This window comes from Nansenia antarctica, assembly GCF_963989245.1.
Source record: "Nansenia antarctica genome assembly, chromosome: 3".
In the NCBI taxonomy this organism is placed as follows: domain Eukaryota; kingdom Metazoa; phylum Chordata; class Actinopteri; order Argentiniformes; family Microstomatidae; genus Nansenia; species Nansenia antarctica.
In genome coordinates, this window is record NC_137688.1 from 19,682,281 (window position 1) to 19,703,613 (window position 21,333).

The window sequence follows — 21,333 nt, forward strand, 5'->3', positions numbered from 1 at the left end:
ACCATTAGCAGTACAATAGTAAATTAAATAGATAGTTCAAGTAGTAAAGTGGCTGTGAGCTTAAGGTTTAGGTAGTCTGTATACATGGGGTGTGCTTGGGGATGATAGTCAATTGTCTACAGTAGGCTTGTTTATGAGCCTGATCGCCTAGGAGAAGTAGCTGTTGGTTAGCCTCTGAGTTTTGGCCCTGAGGCTCCGAAAGAGGCCTCGCCTTTTGGACGGTATTGGTTCAAACAGACTGTGGTTGGGGTGGCTGGGATCTTTGATGATCCTCTGGGCTTTGCTGACACGCTGTTTATTGTATATATCCCGGATGGAGGGAAGCTCACATCCACTGTTGCGCTCGGCTGTCCGCACCACCCTCTGTAGCACTTTGCGGTTGAGTGCAGTGCAGACAGTGATGCTCCCAGTCAGAATGCTATCGGTTGTGCCTCTGTAGAATGCCTGCAGGATCTTGGAGATGTGGACGCCAAGGAACTTAAAACTGTTGACCCTCTCTATGGCGGATACGTTGATGGTGATGGGGTTCTGTTCCCGACCTTTCTTCCTGAAGTCCACCACCAGCTCTTTGGTCTTGCCAGTGTTGAGAGAGATTGTTCTCCTGGCTGTACTGAGCCAGGCGGTCGACTTCTCTCTTGTAGACTGTCTCATCGTTGTCGTTGATAAGGCCAATCACTGTTGTGTTGCGCGAATTTAATCACTCAGTTTAATCACTGTACATGGCCACACAGTCGTGGGTGTACAGGGAGTAGAGGAGGGGACTCAAGACACAGCCTTGGGGGGCTCCTGTGTTGAGGGTTAGAGGTCTTTGAGTCCATTCTCATCACCTGGTGTTGGTCCGACAGGAAGTCCAGGATCCAGTCGCATAGCCCAGGATTAAGGCCTTAGGTTTCTGAGCTTGGTGTCAAGCCTGGAAGGGACAATGGTGTTGAATGCTGGACTGTAGTCTACGAACAGCATCCTCACATAGGAGTTCCTCTTATCCAAGTGGGTGAGGGTGGAGTGAAGAACAGTAGCAATGGCGTCATCGGTGGATCTGTTTTGCCGATAGGCAAATTGGTGAGGATCCAGGTTGGTTGGTAGCGTGCTGCAGATCTCGGCCTTCACATGCTTCTCAAAGCATTTGCTCACGATGGGAGTGAGAGCAACAGGGCGCCAGTCATTTACGCATGATACCGTGTTCTCTTTCGGCACAGGGACAATGATGGATGACTTGAAGCAGGAGGGAACTATACCTGTGGAGAGGGAGAGACAGAGGCCCCTTATCCTGACAGAGTATTAATTCATCAACAATTGTCCCGTCCCCCCCATACATAAATAATGTATACATTAATGTCGATATAAATCAACCCTAACTCTATATGCATTGTAGTGACTAAGGCAATACATTCAAGAGTGACGAGAAGTGTCTGGTGAGCCAGATTACAGACAACCCAATCTATCCAGTCTACCCCGTTACATTCGTCACACTCCATGTCCTACAGTGCCCTCTAGGGGCTGACCTTGGTGATGTTCAGGCGGATTGAGTGAAGAATATGAATGAATGAATGAATGAATGAATGAATGAATGAATGAATGGACTTTATTGTCATTGCTACAGTACAGGTACCAAACAACGAAATTTAGGAGGGGTGGCTCCCCTGGTGTTAGGAAAGGGGGAAAAAATAACACTTTTAGAGAAAAAAAAAATCACAAGAAGGTAAGGAGCTGGTTTACATAAATAAAGGCTATGTACACAATCCACTGTACTATACTGTACAGATAGTCAACTAGGGTTGTCATATTGCACAATAGTATTTTTTCACGTTATTTAAAGTGTCACAGTTTGCAGGCTTGAAATGTACATGTTTGTGCCTCAGCACTACACCTGATTTTTTCAGTCCAGCAGCTGCCATACAATCCGTCCAGACTGTCCAGGGCCCAGAACTTAGGTCTTTGCTGTGTTCAGGGCCTGGACGGCCCTGTGGTAGAAGCAGTTCTTCAGTCTGTTTGTCTTAGCGGCCAGGGTCCTGAACCTCCTTTTCGAGGGCAGCCTGGTAAAGTGTACGTGCCCAGGGTGGGTCGGGTCCCTGGAGATATCCAAATCATGGGAACAATAAAACAAGTGCACAACTGGCCATGATTTTAATCCATTGTGCCCAACCAAGACAATTAATATGTGTTGGTCTGGACCTAATTACTAGACATGTATCTACTTACTGCTCTGCTAAATTGTCATATTATTTTAATATTAATCTGTAATATTTTTACTTTTAGCATCAAGAGATGCAAGTACTAAACAGAGCCATATGTAAAATAATATAGCCATTAAAAAGTGTATGTCTTCATCCAAACAAGGCCATAGAACAATAGGCGTACCACAGAGGCAGCATATTACATTACATGCAGCTTAATCTAATTTTAAACTGCTAAATCCATTTTATTTCTCAGAATATGCAGATTCACATAAATGGCTCTCTTTTATCTGGTAATGTGAGTGGCTGAAATGTGCCAGGGAATACAGAGAATCTGGGTGAGTGTACTACTGTGACTGGATAATAAACCCCGCAAACTCAAGTGTTTGGTTTGAGCTTTTGCCTGATTGCATGAGTAGGCCTACACTACAATGCCTTACACTATTTCTGTACCTTTTGTAGATATGCCTATGCTTATCTGGGGAAAATAATAATAATAAGAAGAAAATATATGATTTTCAGAGGGAGATATTTGATGCAATACATCTAAAGTATCTATTTGTTTGTTAATATCTGAGGAATCATGTATTGTTCATGTCCCTACACCTCTGGTACTATGGTGCAGACTACTGGCGTTTACAGTTAGTCTGGAACACATTTCAACACGATCTCTCATAATCAAATTGTCTACACGTAATGCAATGATGGACCATCTAGAAGTTCTTACATCACAGTCAGTTGGGACCCATATTGTCTTACATTATTCATGCTGAACTTGCATGCAATTCAATACCTTATACAAATCGGAATTTGGTTGTATTGCACAAATCGGAAAGTATAGGGTACACTAAATAGAGGAGAGAGAAAAAGATACATTTGGTATGAGCAGGAGATAGATAAACTGCCAGTTTCTGTCTGTACTGGGAGGATCACTTTGCAGAAAAGGGGAAAAAAGGCACTATTTCTGAATATTGATGACGTTTGCTGTCCTTTAAATCCAAACACAATCTGGCAAATGTTTCAAATCCATTTGGATTATAAACCGTGTTTATATAGCCCAGGCCTACAGAGAAGACAATAAGATACACAAATAATAATAATAATAATAATAATAATAATAATAACTTTTATTTGTAGGCCTATAGCGCTTTTCCTGCAAACGTTGCAGCTCAAAGTGCTCCAATCATTATATAATCGTAATTTAATTATTTAGTCATTTAAAGGCAATATTAAAAAGATGAGTTTTTAGTCTCGACTTGAACATACTGTATTTGCTGAGGTTGCATCCCTAATGTATACTGGCAGTGCATTCCACAATTTGGGTGCATAAAATGAGAATGCAGCCTCACCAAATCTCTTCTTCTGTACATGTGGTACTACACAGAGAAAACCAGCCAAATGAAAGGGTTTAACATCTACAAATGCATTGCAACCTAAATGCGGCTAAACAGCGGTGGTCCACATAGCTCTTAATCCGCCCTGTTTGGATCCCACTCAGCCCCCTCCAGTGGCTGCTTAGCAACCCCTCTCCAGCACAATAACCGTGACCGCTGCCAGTGCTCCTCTAAACCACCAGCCAAGGAGGCTCACTCACAGCAACAACACCTAACCACAGGAATTACTGCTTCATACATGCCTTCATACATGTTATTTGAGTGTTAAATTGCTATTTCACTGCTAATTTTTTTTCAGGAGGCGTATATTAATGGTTTAAAGAAGGCGATGCATGCATATTATTTGAGACAAAGCTAGCGTCCATGCCAGTCCAAAAACAAGCATACCAAATGATAGGCGTTTTTAGAACTAGCTAGAAATGGCAGTGTGTTCAATTCACTGTATGAGTGTGTGGCCGAGTAGCCCACGCTCGTGCGTTCCAACGCAACGCTCCAACCCTCCCCGCGTGTACCTGTCCATTGTGCTGAAACGCCTACTCCCTCGACCGAATCATGAAAGGGCGGCACAAATGAACATAACGTGTGACACCAGGGTTCAATACAGTCTCTTAACGATTGTCACAGGCAAATGAAAAGAAGCAACACCGGAATATAGCATTCATCACAAACTTGTGTATTAACCCACCAGGTCGATAACTTCTAAGCCTCTTGACAAGCTTTATAACAATTCCCGTTAAATGTAGTCATAGGCTATAGGCTAACCAACGAGTATTTAAGTCCAAAATGCGTATTTGAATACCCTAATTCACAATCAGTTACCAACCAAACATAGGCCTAATTCCGTTGTCAGAATGGCATGGCAAATAGAGAACGTTTTAAAATGTCATTTTCCTTTAAGATGATGTGGGCCCATGCAACGTTAGTCCCCAGGATGTTTTTTTTCCTTGCACCGCTGGAGCAACATCACCGTATTTACGCTTAGCCAGCCAGCCTACAGCGCTGAGCGGCTTGGAGAGATGGGCGCGCACTGACTGGCGTCCTGGTTCCATCTTCACTTCAAGACCATGCACGGACCGCAAACATCGCAATTTCAGCACCGAAATTTGACAGCGGACGTGTCATTAATCCATAGATTTGCGTAGGGGAATCCTCCTCAAGTTATCTACAGTGACAATTACGCAAAGCGAGAGCCCGACGCATCTTAAGTGAAACATTTCATCAGTAACGGCTGAAGTTCAGTTGTGCTGAAATATTTCTGGGTGTTTCATTATATTTTTTTCTAGGCTATAGGCTATTCTCGATGGAATGATGGACAATCGATCATTTTACTGTCAGGATTATACTTGGAATTACAGCAATGGCACATAGCAATGGATGTCTGTAAGATCATGCGTGCACTGCTTTGGTGTTCGGTTTCATTCCAAATGCATGCTCGATGGACAAGCATTTACGCGCGTCATAATTAAATAGCCTGGGATTTTCAGATCTAGAGTAATGTTGGCGATGTTTCCAACAGGGATAAGTCATGTCCTTGGTAAGCTATGTAGTGAGCATTAACAACATGGAATTCCATCGCATAGATTTAACTTTCTGGAACATCTGCGCTGCGTGACTGGACTCTGGTTTTGTGCATAAACTGAAACATGGCTTTGAGTGAGAATTGCAGAACCCAGCCTGCAAAAGAGCAAGGTTCAGTTCAGAACCCCCCATCGGACGTTATTGAACTGAACGTGGGTGGACAGGTATACTACACTCGATATGCAACTTTGACAAGCATTGCCAATTCATTACTTGGAAGATTATTCTCCACCAAGAAGGGGTCCTCGAACGATTTGGCGCGGGACCTTCGAGGACGCTACTTCATCGACAGAGACGGTTTTCTGTTTCGGTATGTGTTGGATTACCTTCGAGACAAGCAAGTCGTCCTCCCTGACCACTTCCCGGAGAGGGGAAGACTGAAAAGGGAGGCGGAATACTTTCAACTGCCCGAATTGGCCAAACTTTTAACGTCCGATGAATCGAAACAATTCCCAGATGACTTCTACCACAGTGATTTGGACGACGCGTCGCAGGGCAGCGACCAGAGGGTCTATTCCTCCTACTCCCTGGACCGGAGGTACGGCTACATCACGGTTGGTTTTAAAGGCACGTGTACTAACGTGGGCAGGGGAAGCCAGACTGATGCCAAAGCTAAAAAAGTACCAAGAATCTTCATCAGCGGAAGAATTGGCTTGGCCAAAGAGGTCTTTGGAGACACCCTAAATGAGAGCCGAGACACAGACAGGCCCCCAGACCGCTACACCTCTGGGTTCCACCTCAGGTTCAAGCAGCTGGAGAGAGCTTTTGACATGCTGTCAGAGAGCGGCTTCCACATTGTTGCCTGCAATTCGTCACTAACCGCGTCTTCGACCAGTCCTTACGCGGATGACAGGAGCTGGTCCAATTACACGCAGTACGTCTTATACCGTAAGTTAAGTCTATTTGCAAATAATGCACTCTATCAATCATTTAAATTATGCTCTTTATAGGGGTCCATGCCATAATAGTGTCTCCGCAAAAATAAAATGTATATTTTAGCCTACATAATGGATAAGGTGAACTTTAACACCACTAGGAGGCATAGTTGGATTATTCGTTCCCCTCTCCGATATTACACGTTTTATATCTTATCTTAACTGCTTTTTACGGTTAAGTTTACTTTTTTTCTTCACATGAGGCAACGTTGTATTAGTATATAGCAGTTGTTTACCACACAAGCATAGTTTTGCAAACCCCATCTGCTACACACGTCATGCGTAAACATTGGCGACTGCTTCAATGATGTCCGCCTGGAGGGGTATGTTATGAATAATATACGACAACTGGCCAACATAATTTCAGATTCCTTGCTGGTATATTCACAAAAATCAGTTGGTGCTTTTTGTTAAATATAGAGTTTGGCCGCCAGCAACTGGCAACTCATTTGACTCTTCCCTCTCTCAGCTAAGGGAGATGTTGCACCATATGGCCAATTAAAAAACACTTTGCTCGTTATTCCAAATGGGTCCCACCGGAAACCTGAAGAAAATCCAGTTGGCAGGTCAAGGTTTGGGCTGTAGGGGTGGGCTCAGGAAGACATATGGTTGGTTAATGATTTGCCCGTGGTGTCATTGATATAATTATAACAAAAAGATGTGTGTTGACCCTACTAACACCAATTTCAGAGGGGATCTCACTGAATCAATCTACCCTTTCAAGCTCAAGATGTGGTTGTTTACCTCCAGTCACATTGACAAACGCTGCTTCTGGACAGAGGCTGAGGGGGCGGCTGAAGAGACAGACAGGGTGAGAGAATTAGAGAGGATGGAGAGAGAGACAAGCGGTAGACACAGACAGAGAATAGGCAGAAGGATACTAGGGAGATAGACAGTCAGAAGAGAATTAGTGAGGAGGGGCAGAGGGAGAGGAGAAGAAGGGAAAAGAAGAGGAACATCAGAGAGCAAAAGAGGAGACAGAGTGGGAGATGAGACTTTGAGAAGGGGAGAGAAAACTGAGGGAGAGGAGAGCAGGAGATGGAGGGAGGGAAAAGGACACAGGCACGGAAGGAGGGTAAACAGATGGAGATGAGACTGAGACAGTCAGTGGAGTTAGAAAGATGGATAGCACACAGACATCAGGGCCTGTGCCCTGCAGCCCCACAACGGCCCACATATTTATGTCCAAACAACCCAACGCTCTGCCTATCCTGAATGTGGGCCACATCCGGCACCGCTGGATTATGTTGCTTGACAAAAGAGAAAAGAAACTAAGTACATTCGAGCACCTTGGGAGCATCGAACAGCATTTGCATGATAATGAATCTTTCTACAATTGTCACTCAGAAATGTTTTCTCTTGGGTTGTTGCAATTCAATTACATCCCAACTGATAGGAAACAGGAATCAAGAATCCAATCAAAAGTATGAGACAATTATGTGAGAATATAATGACGCAGGGGAGCTGAGCTGTGTTGTCCTTCACTGTCATGTAAACCCTCTTGTGTGACACACCAGTTGTCTTGTACAGGCTCCATTAAACTTCCCTCAGCATCTGTGTGGACTACGGATCCCAACAGGCCCGATGCAGCCGTTTACCATTTTGCTGCCTGGCCTGGAGTGATGGATAACGACTGAACTGTGGTGACAGTCGAGGCGGGACTAACTCCTTTGTGGGGCAAAGACATTGTACTGTCAATTGTTATCTACATGTCCTGTCAAACGAGCCATGTTAACTGCACTGTATCCTCCCTGTCTCAGAGCAAAAAAAAACAAAAAACGATTGGTGCATTTACATAAAGGGCAGTGCAGCGGCAGACTGCAGGCGACAGGATGTGAACATTCACCATGGATGAGTGTCCGTGCACCTGATGGCTGTCTGATGCTGCCTTTCGTTCATTCATACACCACTGGATAGGATGTAGGTCACACATGGAGGAAATAACTGCTTTGAATGAAAAAAACATACCACTTGAGTGGGAGTGAGATATGATTGACCCTTGGTGGTTTAGTGTATGCCAAGGCTCTTGTAGCATTCTGATTGAAGCTTTCTGGTTGTAGCTTTCAGGTTGAAGCATTCAGGTTGAAGCTTTCAGGTTGAAGCTTTCTAGTTGAAGCATTCTGGTTGAAGCACTCAGGTTGAAAAACTGTGTCTGTGCTTATCTCACAAGACAGGTGATTCTCCATTGTAAAAATATAATGTTATAAGCTTATTTGTTGAGCTGTAGGTTGTTTGTTTTTAATAGGGACTTTTAGATTTTTAGATTGAAAGTGACAACATTATTGCCTGTGTGATGAATGACTCCAACCTCCTTTTTACGTTTGGGAACAGACTCAATATTGCCAATTATCACAGGGGGGGGGGGGGGTGGGTGGAATGTTTTCTAATTAAAAAGCAATCTGAGGACTCTAAATATTACCCCATCCCCTAGTGATCAGACAGTTCCAAATGATTATCAAAGTAAAACAATGTCCCATTTTTAAGGGACAATAGAAGAGAAGTCGACTAGACTGAATCATGAATTTATTTTTGAATCTATTAATAAGATACTAAAATGAAACATTGTGTTTTATTTATGTTCTAAAGACAAGGAAATTCACTGCTATCCATACTTCATACTTCCATACTACATTCACATTAAAAAGTTAATCTGTTTCAAAGTTCAAAAGCTTTATTGTAAAAATGTTTAGGGTCAACTGATTAACTGACTAAATGATACCTATTAATTAGGTATTGTTCTATTGAGGTAACACATTACTCCTCTTTCAATAGTTTCTCACATCAGTGCTGAGATGCTGTTATTGAGCACACAGGTAATGACAAAAAGAATGACGTTTTTTCCACGCCGTAAAAGCTGTGAAAGAGGGCCTGTCAAAATGTACGGCAGATTCACAACCCAGAAATATTATACACCTTGTGTAATATCGTGTGCTCTCTCCATACAAATGCACAGTCTTCATTATGGCCGTGAATGGGATGATTTGTGATGGTAATGGGGTTTGAACAATGGCCACAAGACGACAGGGAGAGAGAGAGAGAGAGAGACGGAGAGAGAGGAAGGAAATCAATCGCTCTGGTGTAATGGAGGCTGAGATTGGGCTGACCGAGGGCGCCCAGAGAGCCTGGTTGAGAACTGGGATAGATTGGCACTGCTTACAGGAGATGGATGGCGTCCCTCTAAATAACTTGCAAAAGTGTCGAGTACCTAGGCTAAAAGGGTACCTCGGTGACTGACATGTGGTGTGTCATGTGGCTCAAAATGGCTGCCGTATACAGTATACGTCAGCACACTTTAATTCAGTGGAATTCTGGAGCATACAGCACTTACGTGTGCTAATATGTCAGAGTTATGTTATTATCTCAGAATGTAATCATCATCCATCATCATCATCGTCGTAAGCAACATGCACTCTGAATGTTGAGTAGACAAGCCTTTTCTTTATATTTACATTTACATTTTTGGCATTTAGCAGATGGCTTATTCCAAAGTGACTTACAATCGATACATTTGACTAAGCAAGTGAATCATCAATTCACCAGTTCTAGCAGGAAGAGTAATCTAGCTCAGGCCAGGGGCCATTGGCAGTCGTCGTCATAGAAGAAGAATGTTTTTTAAATCTTTTTTTATTAATAGACACTGGAGAGACAGTACAGGGGGGCACTGGAGAGACAGTACAAGGGGGGCAGTCGAAGTCTTAGGAGACACAGTGCTGGGGGTAGTAATGTCTCAGGAGGAGCAGTTAAGGTGTAGTCTGAAGAGATGGGTCTTCAGTCTCCAAGTCTTCCTTTCCGCCTTGTTTTTTTAAGACCAAAATCCTGCTATGTTAAGGTTTTATCCCTCCCTGCTGTGGGTGAGTAGGTGCGATGGCACCGCCTCACTTACACTCTTAATCCCTTTTAAGATTCTCCTGGGGACATGGAGCCACACTGAGGACACAGAGCCACACTGATAGCACATGATGTGTGGGATCTTTTTTCTTGTTGTTGGTATGCAAGGAGGAATGCTGCAGCGAGCCTCCGGTGAGAAGGCGGAGGCTCCATGGCTTCATCAGTGAAGTAAAGCGTAAAGTCAGCTAGCAAAAAAAAAAAATCCATCGACCCTGAATTTCATCCATGCCAATTAGCAGCAGCAGAGGCTGACATTTTGGCTCCTGGCCGTTCTTTACACTCCGATTGACCTCTACCTCAGCTTCATCAGCTGTTTTTTTTTATGTGGAGCAATGATTATTTGCATCATTGATCGCAACCCAGCCCCTGAATGATGTCTTTTTGTGAGACAATGATTGTGTCGGGGCATGTGCTTCAAGATGTGAAGCAGCTTGTCTTAACAGCAAACAACAGTGTTTTTGAGCTTATATTCAAACCAGTCACATAGTCGTGTTATTTTCTTCAGAGGGGATGTATTTCACATCTTCTTATATTAAAAGACCAGAGGCTTCTGTCTCGTTTTTCCCAGTGACACTCTGTCTTCGGCTATCTTATCCCCGTCATGTGACATCTCTTCACCCTCTCCATGGGGACATCATTTACATGATGACAAGAGCTCTCGAAGCTCTCAACACTCGTCCTCTCTTCTCCCTGCCTCATCTCGTTCCATCAACGCCTGGCGAGGGGAGGGGGGGGGGGGGCAGAGATCAGGACGATGGGGAGGTGCCAGCACGTTTCCATAATATGTCTGCCTGTCCGCCTGGTTCATCTTCCTGTCAGGCAGATACACAGCCACCCCTGTGACACAGGGAGGAGATGACTTCCCCTTGTCATTATTACCATATCTGGGGATGAAATTGTCACTTTGCACCATGGACAGCATACAATAAGTGTCAAGGCAGCACGACCGTGTGAGTATGGTGGGCCTCGTCCTTGGATGAGGACAATGACTCTTTATGAAGCCCAGCGGAGGCCCTATAGGTCACCTGACTCATCTCTAAATCATCTCGCCAATGTTCTGTCAGCTCTTTTCTCATTACAACTACTGAGGAGGATTATTGGAGACGAGGGGGCGGGTGGCCGGCCGGTCATTTGGATATTAAATATGATAATGTGTAATATATGCACATATTATGGACATTATTATACCTGGCAAGAAGATGTTGGTAGCCTCAGGTCAGGGAGGGGGTGGCGACCTGCTCAAATGATCCTTCCTGTACAGATGCTATCTCGATTGTCTGGGCTTCCCTTCCTTTCCTGCAAGGCAGGCTATGCCTTCTACAAGGCGAGCTCTTCCCCCTTCAAGGACACTCTGGCCTAATTTGGGAGTTAACAAGCACGTAAACAAAGCTCAACTCCAGGCACCAGCAGAGAAAAATATTTTTTGTAGACAGGGAGGGAAGAATGTGGGACTGAATCTATGATCAGAGAGAGAGCATCTCTGCTTACAGCCCACGTGCATCAGTATGCAGAGACAGACCCTGCCAGCCACAATAACAGTACCCCACAGAGTCATGAAAAAGTTAAGACCAGAGTGTTACCAAACTAACAATCTGTTTATTTTTCTTTGTTCTGCTTTGTCTTATGGACAGGGATTTGTGGGGAGAAGGTGCCAGAATATGAGAATGAGAAATGAGCCGCTTGTATCGAAATCCATGCATAAAAGGAAGTAGTTTATTGCAGCAGCACGTAGAGAATCAGACTTTTACACTGTGATTACCCACGCCCTTCAGCAATACAGGCTTTCGTCATCTGAGCACAAACAACACACTGGGACTTGATCGCAAACCAACATTTTCTGTTTATTGCAGAAAATTATAAAAGTTCAGCAAGATTTCCTCTGACTCAGATGACTCATCTCTGAAAAGTTGCTTTGTGCTAGAAACCTATTTTCATCTGTTTAGATTGAGGGCAGGGTGCATATTGCCATTCAGATTGGAAAGCTTTACACTTTGAAAAACTGTCAGGTTTGGGTGTGGTAGGTCTCAATCTGGGATGGTTTGACTACTGTTACAGTCTCTCTCTTTCTCTCTCTTTCTCTCTCTCTCTCTCTCTCTCTGTCTCTCTCTGTCTGTCTCTCTCTCTCTCTGTCTCTCTCTCTGTTTCTCTCTCTCTCTCTCTGTGTGTCTCTCTCTCTCTCTGTCTCTCTCTCTGTTTCTCTCTCTCTGTCTCTCTCTGTTCACAATCAAAAGCAGACTAGAAGTTATAATATAAAACAAAAATTATACAACCACGCACAATAAATACTGTATATTTATACTTATACTTATATTATATATTTATACAGCCCTATACTATGATAAGACAATTATGAGTCAATTCAGACACCAAGATAAAATATTTCCACAATTATGTATATCCATCAGCAAATTTGCATGCCAGTGCATGTGTCAACGTAGACTACCTTCCATCCTCATATTCTAATGGGGGGGAATGACTTCATGTACTGTGGGGGGAAATACATTTTCTCTGCAAAACATTTGAATACATTTATCTCGGTGCATTAGGATTTCCATAAAATTCCAACCACTCCCAGACATGAAGTGCAGAAATGTTGAGAGAGGCAGAGAGAGAGGCAGAGGGGGTGGAGAATGCCCTTGTGACATGCTAGTCTCTGTTCTTCCCTGGTGCTGAGCTCGCCTCTCTCTCTCTCTCTCTCTCTCTCTCTCTCTCTCTCTCTCTCTCTCTCTCTCTCTCTGTGTTATTTATGAGTATGCACTCACAAAGCTACAGTGACTGAGTTAGCTCTGCAGAAAGACCCAGCCTTAATGCTGATGGAATATGATCTGTTTGAGGCCAGAGAGCTCAGAAGAGCACATCAATGCCTTCCCCTGAAAGATACTCTGGTCCGAACACTCGACTATACACTCGTCTGGTGTTTCAGAAACCTTGATCGTTCATGAAAATGGGTACCAGTTCCATCAAGGCAAAGTCGAGTTTGAAAAGAAAGACATTTAAAAAAAAAAGGATAGAACTCAAAGTCCTTACTCACGAGCTACATTACATTACAACTCATTTCCCTGCAACGCATTGACATTTTTATGGTACTATTATTGGGTACTGGCTGCGTTCCTAGATGGGCTGCCCCTCTGGACCACAGCATCCATCCATCTAGAAACAATACTCAGCCTTCATCTGTTGCTCCGTCCCTTCAGTAAAACGCCTGCTTCCATTTGACTGCTGTTGTTGGTCCTGATGTCGGCTGACTAATTCTTCTGTGGGGGGAAATTGTTGCCCTGATTGGGCTTTTTACTCATGGATTAGCTATTTAAAAGCTGTTATTGTGATTCTCTTTCTATCGGCCCAATGCAATCACAGCTCAAGCGATAAGGTCATTATGCCAGTGAGCAAAGAGAGGTTAAAATCCCCCTTGAACTTGGTTCGATATAAATTGGTGTATACACTGCGTGCAACTAATGGCTGTTATTGCGCACAGCGAGACATCATTGCAGTGTGCAGTATTTTATTGGAAAAACAATTATGATGTTTTTTTGTCTAGGATATGCTTGAGTTGTTTTATTCTTATGCATTATTAATGTAGTCCCATAGACAGCAGTACTCCCCTCCATCCTGTGCATTATGTTCTCCATCTTTAATCAGATCCAGTCCTATGATGCCAGTGCAGAGATAGATAGCACCATGTTTTTGATCAAAAGCAGAGTGGTTTTTGTTTTCTTTCATCCATCAGCTCTCAGGTACTCAGCCAGGTTATAGAACTCATTGAAAACCTTTATTGTCCATTAAGAATGGAAATGTTTTAGCAGAGCAGCTGGTGTGCTTCTGAGAGTGCCAGAGTGAATATAGAAGAAAACAAAAGAAAGACAGACAAAATAAATGACGAAGGTTTGCTAAAGCCTTCAGCTGCTGGAAACACGTTCGGACCCGATGTGGTCTTTGTCATAACCTGTTCAGGTCATAACCTTTCATTGTTATCTTCATATTCATATCTCCCCAGATATCCCCAGATATCTGCTGTAAGATATCTTCATATCTTCATATTCATATTTTTGCCTGAGAGAAAAATTACGGTTGAGTTGAGGACTAGGGGGTGGGGGGGACCTCAATACTCCTTATTTCCAAGATAATTTTTTACTTATCTGAAAACAAAATCATTCAAATCAATATGGAGGATGTGTTCCAGGACTGGCACCTTTACAGTTCTTTAGTGTACAGTACACTTAAGTACACCGTGTATCAGGTACAGTAGGAGCAAGAAAGAGGTGAGGCTTCTTTCAACCATTGAGATGCACCCCCAGGGCCAGGTTTACTGCTCATAAATTCTGCCTGAGAGCAGGTAAGAATAACTACATTTACATATTCTATTCACCGTGCTCTTCACTGACCCCATTCAATCCTCAATATAAATGATGTCCTTTGTTTACTTTACTTCCCAACACCTTGCTTTCTTCCTCAGGGGGAGAAGCACCTCTCTGACCCATTTCACTGAGCCTCTAAACACTGGAGAATATTAGTTTTCAGTGCTGTTATTATTTTTAATGTGAAATCATACAGGCAGGACAGATTACTTCAGCTAAAAGGCGAGTTTGTCTCTGGGAACTGGGAAGGGTCTTACGGCTTGTCGCTCGGGTTCTCAGCTGGGGTTTTCTTTATCTGAGAGAAAAATATGCCAAGCCCACCCATTCACTGAGGCTCAGTAATTAAAGATCAGCGGTGGTGACCCCCACTCTCTCATATCCCCTACCCCCAGTCTGCAGTCTCTGAAAGATGTTTTGACATTGAAATAGCTGAGGGCATTCGTCATGGTTTATCTATTCAGTGTTAACTGTTCCCTTCAATGAATGTTTGAATGTCATTCAAGAGAGAAAATTAACTACCATCACCGCACTGTATGAAAAGGATTCTCTTGCTGCAAGATTTTGTTCGTATTTTTGTCATCAAACTAATGAATCTATAAGCTATTTGTAAACAGTGGTCTACAGTGTTACATCCTTAATTGGAATAACTTTTACAACTAAAGCTGATAGGGGATCAGAATTAAACCAAAGAGAGACTTTTTCTGAAAGTTTCTGAATTATACTGGATTTGTACAGCTTAGCAATGTAAATAGTTTTGGCAATGGCCCTGTCAGGCCCTGTCAGGATATAATAATAATGTTTTATTTGCCATGCAATCAACTTGTCAGTCAATCATGGGAATTTGGTATTTTTTTGCTCTAGGCAGAGGGTCAGCCATAGTCGCGCCCCTGGTGGGGAGATTGTGGGGAAGTGGAGGGGAGGTAGAGGGGAGGTGGAGGGGAGGTAGAGGGGAGGTAGAGAAGAGGTGGAGGGGAGGTGGAGGAGAGGTGGAGGGGAGGTGGAGGGGAGGTGGTGGGGAGGTAGAGGGGAGGTGGAGGGGAGGTGGAAGGGAGGTGGCATTACAGGATTACGAAAGGCAGCAAGGGAACAACAGTATAAAGTCATTTATATACATACTCTCGTGTTTTGAGCCCTTTGGATATTAGTTAACGAGGTGAAATGACGTTCAGATCCGTCTTCATAAAAGTTTGTGTGTGTGTGTGTGTGTGTGTGTGTGTGTGTCTGTGTTTTCCAGGTGGGCCATCCAGATGGTCTTCGTCTCACTGTGATTGCTGCTGCAGTCGCCACAAGAGCGAGCGTGAGGGAGAGAGCGGCACATCCTTTAATGAGCTCTCCACTTCCTGTTCCGAGACCCAATCGGAGGCCAGCTCCCCGCAGGGCACGGTCATCTGCGGGCCAGTGAGTCGACAGCCCAACGTCCAGACTCTGGACCGGCCGATTAAGAAAGGCCCGATCCAGATGCATCATCAGCATTCAGAGATACGCCGCAAGACCGACCTGCTCCGGGTCCGGACCATGGGCCTCCGGGATCGGGAGGCTGCTGCGAAGAGGAAGGCTGGCAAGGAGAAGCTGACACCGGAACAGGAGCTGGAGAGATGCATCCAAGACTACCGGCAGATCCGAATTCCGGAACGGTTCCCAGAGAGGAAGTACATGTGGCAATCTGAGCTACTGAGAAAGTACCGTCTCTGAGTGAGAGAGAGAGAGAGAGAGAGAGAGAGAGAGAGAGAGAGAGAGAGAGAGAGAGAGAGAGAGAGAGAGAGGGAGAGAGAGAGAGGGTTAGAGAGAGAGAGAGGGAGAGAGGGTTAGAGAGAGAGATAGAGAGAGGGTTAGAGAGAGAGAGAGAGGGAGAGAGGGTTAGAGAGAGAGAGAGAGAGAGAGGGAGAGAGAGGGAGGGAGAGAGGGTTAGAGAGAGAGAGAGAGAGAGAGAGAGAGGGAGAGAGAGAGGGTTAGAGAGAGAGAGAGAGAGATGAAAACATCACTTTCCATGAGGGTGATGGAGATAAAGACTGTATACTGTAGACTGTACTCTCACAGGCAACGTATGATGTACTAAAGAAAACAGAGAGTATTTAGTTGCAGCATGAATAGCAGTGCACATACAGTCCAGAACCACATTTGTCAAGAGTGTGTAATGTATACACCGTGTCTTTTGTGATATGCACATGTGTAAACCAGGTTACACAGGCTGGGGGGGCTCAAACTCCTACTGTACCTTTGCAGGGAATACTACCCCTGCTACCCCCCTTTGGGAGAGATGTGGTTAGCCAGTGGAGCTAAAGGCTTACATCACCAGTTCAAGCAACTAACCAACCTCAGGGGCGATGTCATCCACCGTAATTAGCTCATCAAGCTTGATCACACACTTGTGCAGTTACAGTGTCCCACAGTCTGTGTTTTTCTATGGATGTTGGAGATGATGCTGTGTGTTTAGTAAGGGACCGTCACCGATCCCACAGACTGCACATCTACATACACTGTAGTACGGCAGCACTGCATGTCATTTCACCCCTATAGCGGACGGATGTAGTGTCAATATGAGACCAAGATCAAATATGAAATGATTTGTTTTGTGTGGTAGATTAATCCAATTTGTCATGACTGAGGCCAACTTCAATGAGGAAAGCACTGCCTAGATTTTTTGTTTGCTATTGTAAACATTTTTGTCCAATATTTGTCTTTAAGTGTATGATAGTTGACATGTTGGGTAGGTACGTTATGCCAATGGGTATTTAAAGATCCCCTGATTGTAAGTGTGCAAAAAACTATTAAAGGAGATTAGTTGAAAATGTATTCATCTGTTTAACTGACTCCTTGACAATTTAATGGAACAGACCCATCTGCAGGTTTTAGTACAGGCCCGTAGCTTACTAGATCTGTGCGAAATGTCTAGTTATTTTGGGGAAATCTTTCCCCTATCCTCGACCAGCCCTTTTAGAATGGATCGAATTTAATATTTAGCAATATTATTATGTTCAACTAACCATGTTAACCAATAATAGCTGTGTCTAAAATACAGTATCTCCCAGAAAAGAAGCAGAAGCAAAAGTCTGCTCTTCTTTCTGATAGGATTAAGATAAAAATCTGTCCTGCATTGTCTTGCATTCCCTGAACAAGTTTTTAATTTCAGACAATTCATATCTATTCCTCCTGAGAGGTTTTCAAGGAAACATGGCAAGGAACGTGGTGCATCAGAAGCACCATTTATAGAAGGATCTATTTTTAGCAGACCAGATTCTGCAGTGTCTCCACATCGCATCCGCAAGGAAGAGGCTCGGGGACCGCAGGACCGCAACCCCAAAAAGGCACAGTGTGTGTTTGATGGATGAAGAACCGTCTCCCTCTTGGGAAAATGTATGTCCTCCAACAAAAGTTCAAAGCAAAAGCTTAGTGATATGATAGCTTACAGGGGACACAGGACTTGGTGATGCGTCACATTATTGAACAAGAGATAATACCAAAAAATATTCAGTTCAGACTGAGGGATGCAGGCTCTTAGTTCTTTTCCATCACCTAGCGGTTATTTTGTAGAGGTTTGAACGGAGCCACGTAATCTGGGTCACAGAGGACCAAGGATCCGCATATGTAGCATGAAGCAAATGTGGAAATCACATCTCACCATTCCCTTAAGGCTTAACTCTCAGTTGAGCTTTGAACTTGAATTAAAAATTAAGATACGGACCAAACAAACTTGCATATACAGTAGCTACTGTAATACAGAAAGAGGGCACTTTGTCCTCGAGAAGACAGAAAAGAGATCGTTAAATTTTACATCTGAAAAGGATACAGGATATAGACTGTTCTTCCCCTGCTACGCACATAGCCATATCTCTTGCCCTGCACCACCTTTCAATAACAACACACCATGAAATCTCAGTAGCCTATGGGCTCCAATACCGCTCTCTCTCTGTCTTAGAAACCAGATACGTTTCATGTTTCACACAGTGCTTTTCATCCCATTCTTAGCATGATCTGAATCCTAATACTACGACGGGAGATCGATCCGAATATGATTTTGCATATCAAATATCTATCAGCATCAAACGGTTGTCTCAATCCCATTTTCCGGGTGATGGTACTGCTCTGGGCTGACACGCTTGCCCTATCCCACACATCCACCCTGACCCTGTCCTGGGCCGCCCCCTCTCCTGCAGGGTCTATTACCAAACCGATCAATACACAGGGATCCTGGACCTGCCCTACTATAGACAGCCTCCCAGTCTTTATCCAGGGTCGATAACCAACATCCTCCTCGAAGGATGCAAAGTAACATTAAATCCACACTCAGAAAGACTGCTGGGATTGATAACCACGGCCAATTATCTACCAGGTCGCTTGCACTTTTACTGTAATGGTTCCCTTCTGCATGAGCTAGCTTTGACACAATAATTACTGTCCTTGTATCAGACAATTACAGCCTGAAGCAAAGGTTAGATAGGGTGATCTACAGAGTGGATATAAGATAACCTGTCTGATCCACCACTATTATAAGAGAAAACACAGTTCATCATAGCATAGAATAATGCTAAACGTTGCAAGAGTCTCTCTCTTCATCCAATGGAGCGTTATTACAAGCAAAATCACTATATGTGACACGTTCTGGTGAAAAGGTCCACATGTTGGCAATTCTCATGTCGCGCAAATTACCAAAAAGCTTGTTTTAAAAATAAATAAATGTGTTTTCAGTTTTTTTGCATGTTACGAAAGTAAGTAGAGTGTTGAAGAGCCCACTCTATATAACAAACAACAGATATAGGATCACTAAATATTTATCATTTCATTTGTGAATTGGATTCACTGTATCGTCTGCCGTAGACTACTCGGTAAGTGATGCTGGTAAAGAAATGGCTGGTACATGGCTGGTAAAGAAACTTATGTTTTAGGTCATGTTCAAAAGCAAAAACTGTGTCATCATCTAATTATGTGTAGTCATGTGTTTTTAGCATGCTGATGTTCTATTAGCATGTTGGGATGTGCTAAACATGCAGTTAGATGTTCATAGCGATGTACCTTCTTAGCTGATAGCAGAGTGTGTTTTGATTCAGAGCTAGATTCTCCAGTATTTGGTTTGAGCTGTACCAACATTCAAATAAGTATATTTTCTTAAAAAAATATTTTCAGATTTCAATATAAGACGTTTGAAATCTTACAATCTGCACTTTCATAATCTGGAAAAAACTGAAAAATGACCTTGCCCTACTTGAGGACTTTTTCACCAGACCCTGTCACACGATAGATCATGCAATGTGAGGAGGAAACGTTATTATTTTAACTTCCCATGAGAGTTAATATGTTATTAATCTCTGTGTCTGAAACTATAAATCAAGAGGCTGGGAACTGCTGGCAAACTCTACAGTTGGATTAAAAAGTTATGTAATTTATTGACTAGGGCTGAAAAACATCTGAATGCTAACTGGGGAAAGGTTCTGTTGCCTGCAGCATATCTCCAGAAATAGCAGAGACCAACATGTTGTTTTTTTCCTGTTCAATCATTTGTTTTTTGGATGATTGACGTTCCACAGCCTATCGGGGATGAGGAAATGAGCCTTGATGAAACCGTGATATCTTTTCCTTTGAAATAGTTACTTTTTCGCGTGGGAGGGAATTACAACTAGAAGAAGAAATGACCAAAGGAATGTCACTATCATCATCATCATCCCTTGCAGAAAACCACACCTTGCATGGTGGGAAACTGAAAAAACTGAATGCAGCTACAGGGAGACACACACACACACACACACACACACACACACACACATACACACCCAGACACACACCAAACACACGCCACACATGCACACACACACACACACACACACACACACACACACACACACACACACAGTGGTAGGTGTCAATCCATGCTGCTGACTTCAGCAGGTGCTGAGTGCTCTGTGGTCTTCTCTTCCACAGCGGTGGCGCCACATCTCCCTCACCTCCCTCCGCCGGCGCCATAGCTACGCTACGATAACGGACACACAATCATTCAACTCCTCTGAGGGCTCAGCCTGAGCCAGCCACTATACTGTACTGTACTGGAGTTATCTGTTAGCTGAGCAGCAGTACAGTCCCCAGAGTCTTCTCCTGGGTTCACTATCAAAATCCTCTGGGATTCATACATGGGCTCCAAATTCAGGTGCAAAGCTCCTAATGAAGCACAATGCCCTTGGCTCCTGGGAGAGGGGTGGGGGTGGATTATTCCTACATATCCATGTTCATCTTGTGTGTCTTGCAATGGGTTACTGGTGGGAGAGAGAAAGAGAGGGTGAGAGAGAGAGAGAGAGAGAGAGAGAGAGACTAGGAGACAGAGAAGGAGAAATGAGGATGGAGAAGCAGAGAAGCGGAGGCAGTAAAGTCTACAGCCGACTCGTTCACAGAGTCCATCAAGCCCAGCTTCATGGGACCTTGCACCCTGCCGACAGTGACTCGTTCTCGAGAGCTGTAGTGCAAGTGTACTTAGTTGAAAGAAAAAAACATTTTATAGTACCTCATAGCTGCAGGAAGCGTGATTTACAGCCAAAGGTGCCGGTGCCTCGTCATTTTCTCCCTCATTACCCCATCCTTCCCTCAAGGACTGCTCCGGAGAATATACAGGCTCAATTAAGGCTTTCTGACAAGAAATCCCACTGGTCATAAATCACCTCCAAGGGCCTCTGATCAGCACCGCCACAGCGGTGCTACGGGGACGCACGCCGCGGCCCGCGCTACACCACGGGTCAGAGGCCAGCATTATAAATCGGAAGGGTGGGCACAAAGTGTGTCGCAGGAGAGGATGAAATATTGTAGGACATCGGACCATAAATCTGGAAATAATCACTGGTCGTCACTGTGCTGTGGAATCAGACAATGAATACAGCAGGACAGGAAAACAATTAAGGTATGATGTGAAGGTCTCACCAACACCGTGGTTTGTATAACTGTGTAACTTCTGTCAGGAGGAATTTACAGCACAGCTGTTTTGATTATACCGTCATTGTGTTTTTACATACCTGCAGTCAGTGCTCAAGTT

The 21,333-nt window shown here is 43.8% G+C and overlaps 1 protein-coding gene across 1 annotated transcript; it reads left to right on the plus strand.

Annotated features, from left to right (window-relative positions):
* Positions 1 to 5,211: 5,211 nt before the first annotated feature.
* Positions 5,212 to 16,016, plus strand: LOC308153500 (BTB/POZ domain-containing protein KCTD16-like; the record flags this gene model as incomplete). Its single annotated transcript, XM_080526659.1, has 2 exons — positions 5,212 to 6,034; positions 15,559 to 16,016. 2 exons carry the CDS (start codon positions 5,212 to 5,214, stop codon positions 16,014 to 16,016), a joined length of 1,281 nt encoding a protein of 426 aa, XP_080382785.1.
* Positions 16,017 to 21,333: the final 5,317 nt, after the last annotated feature.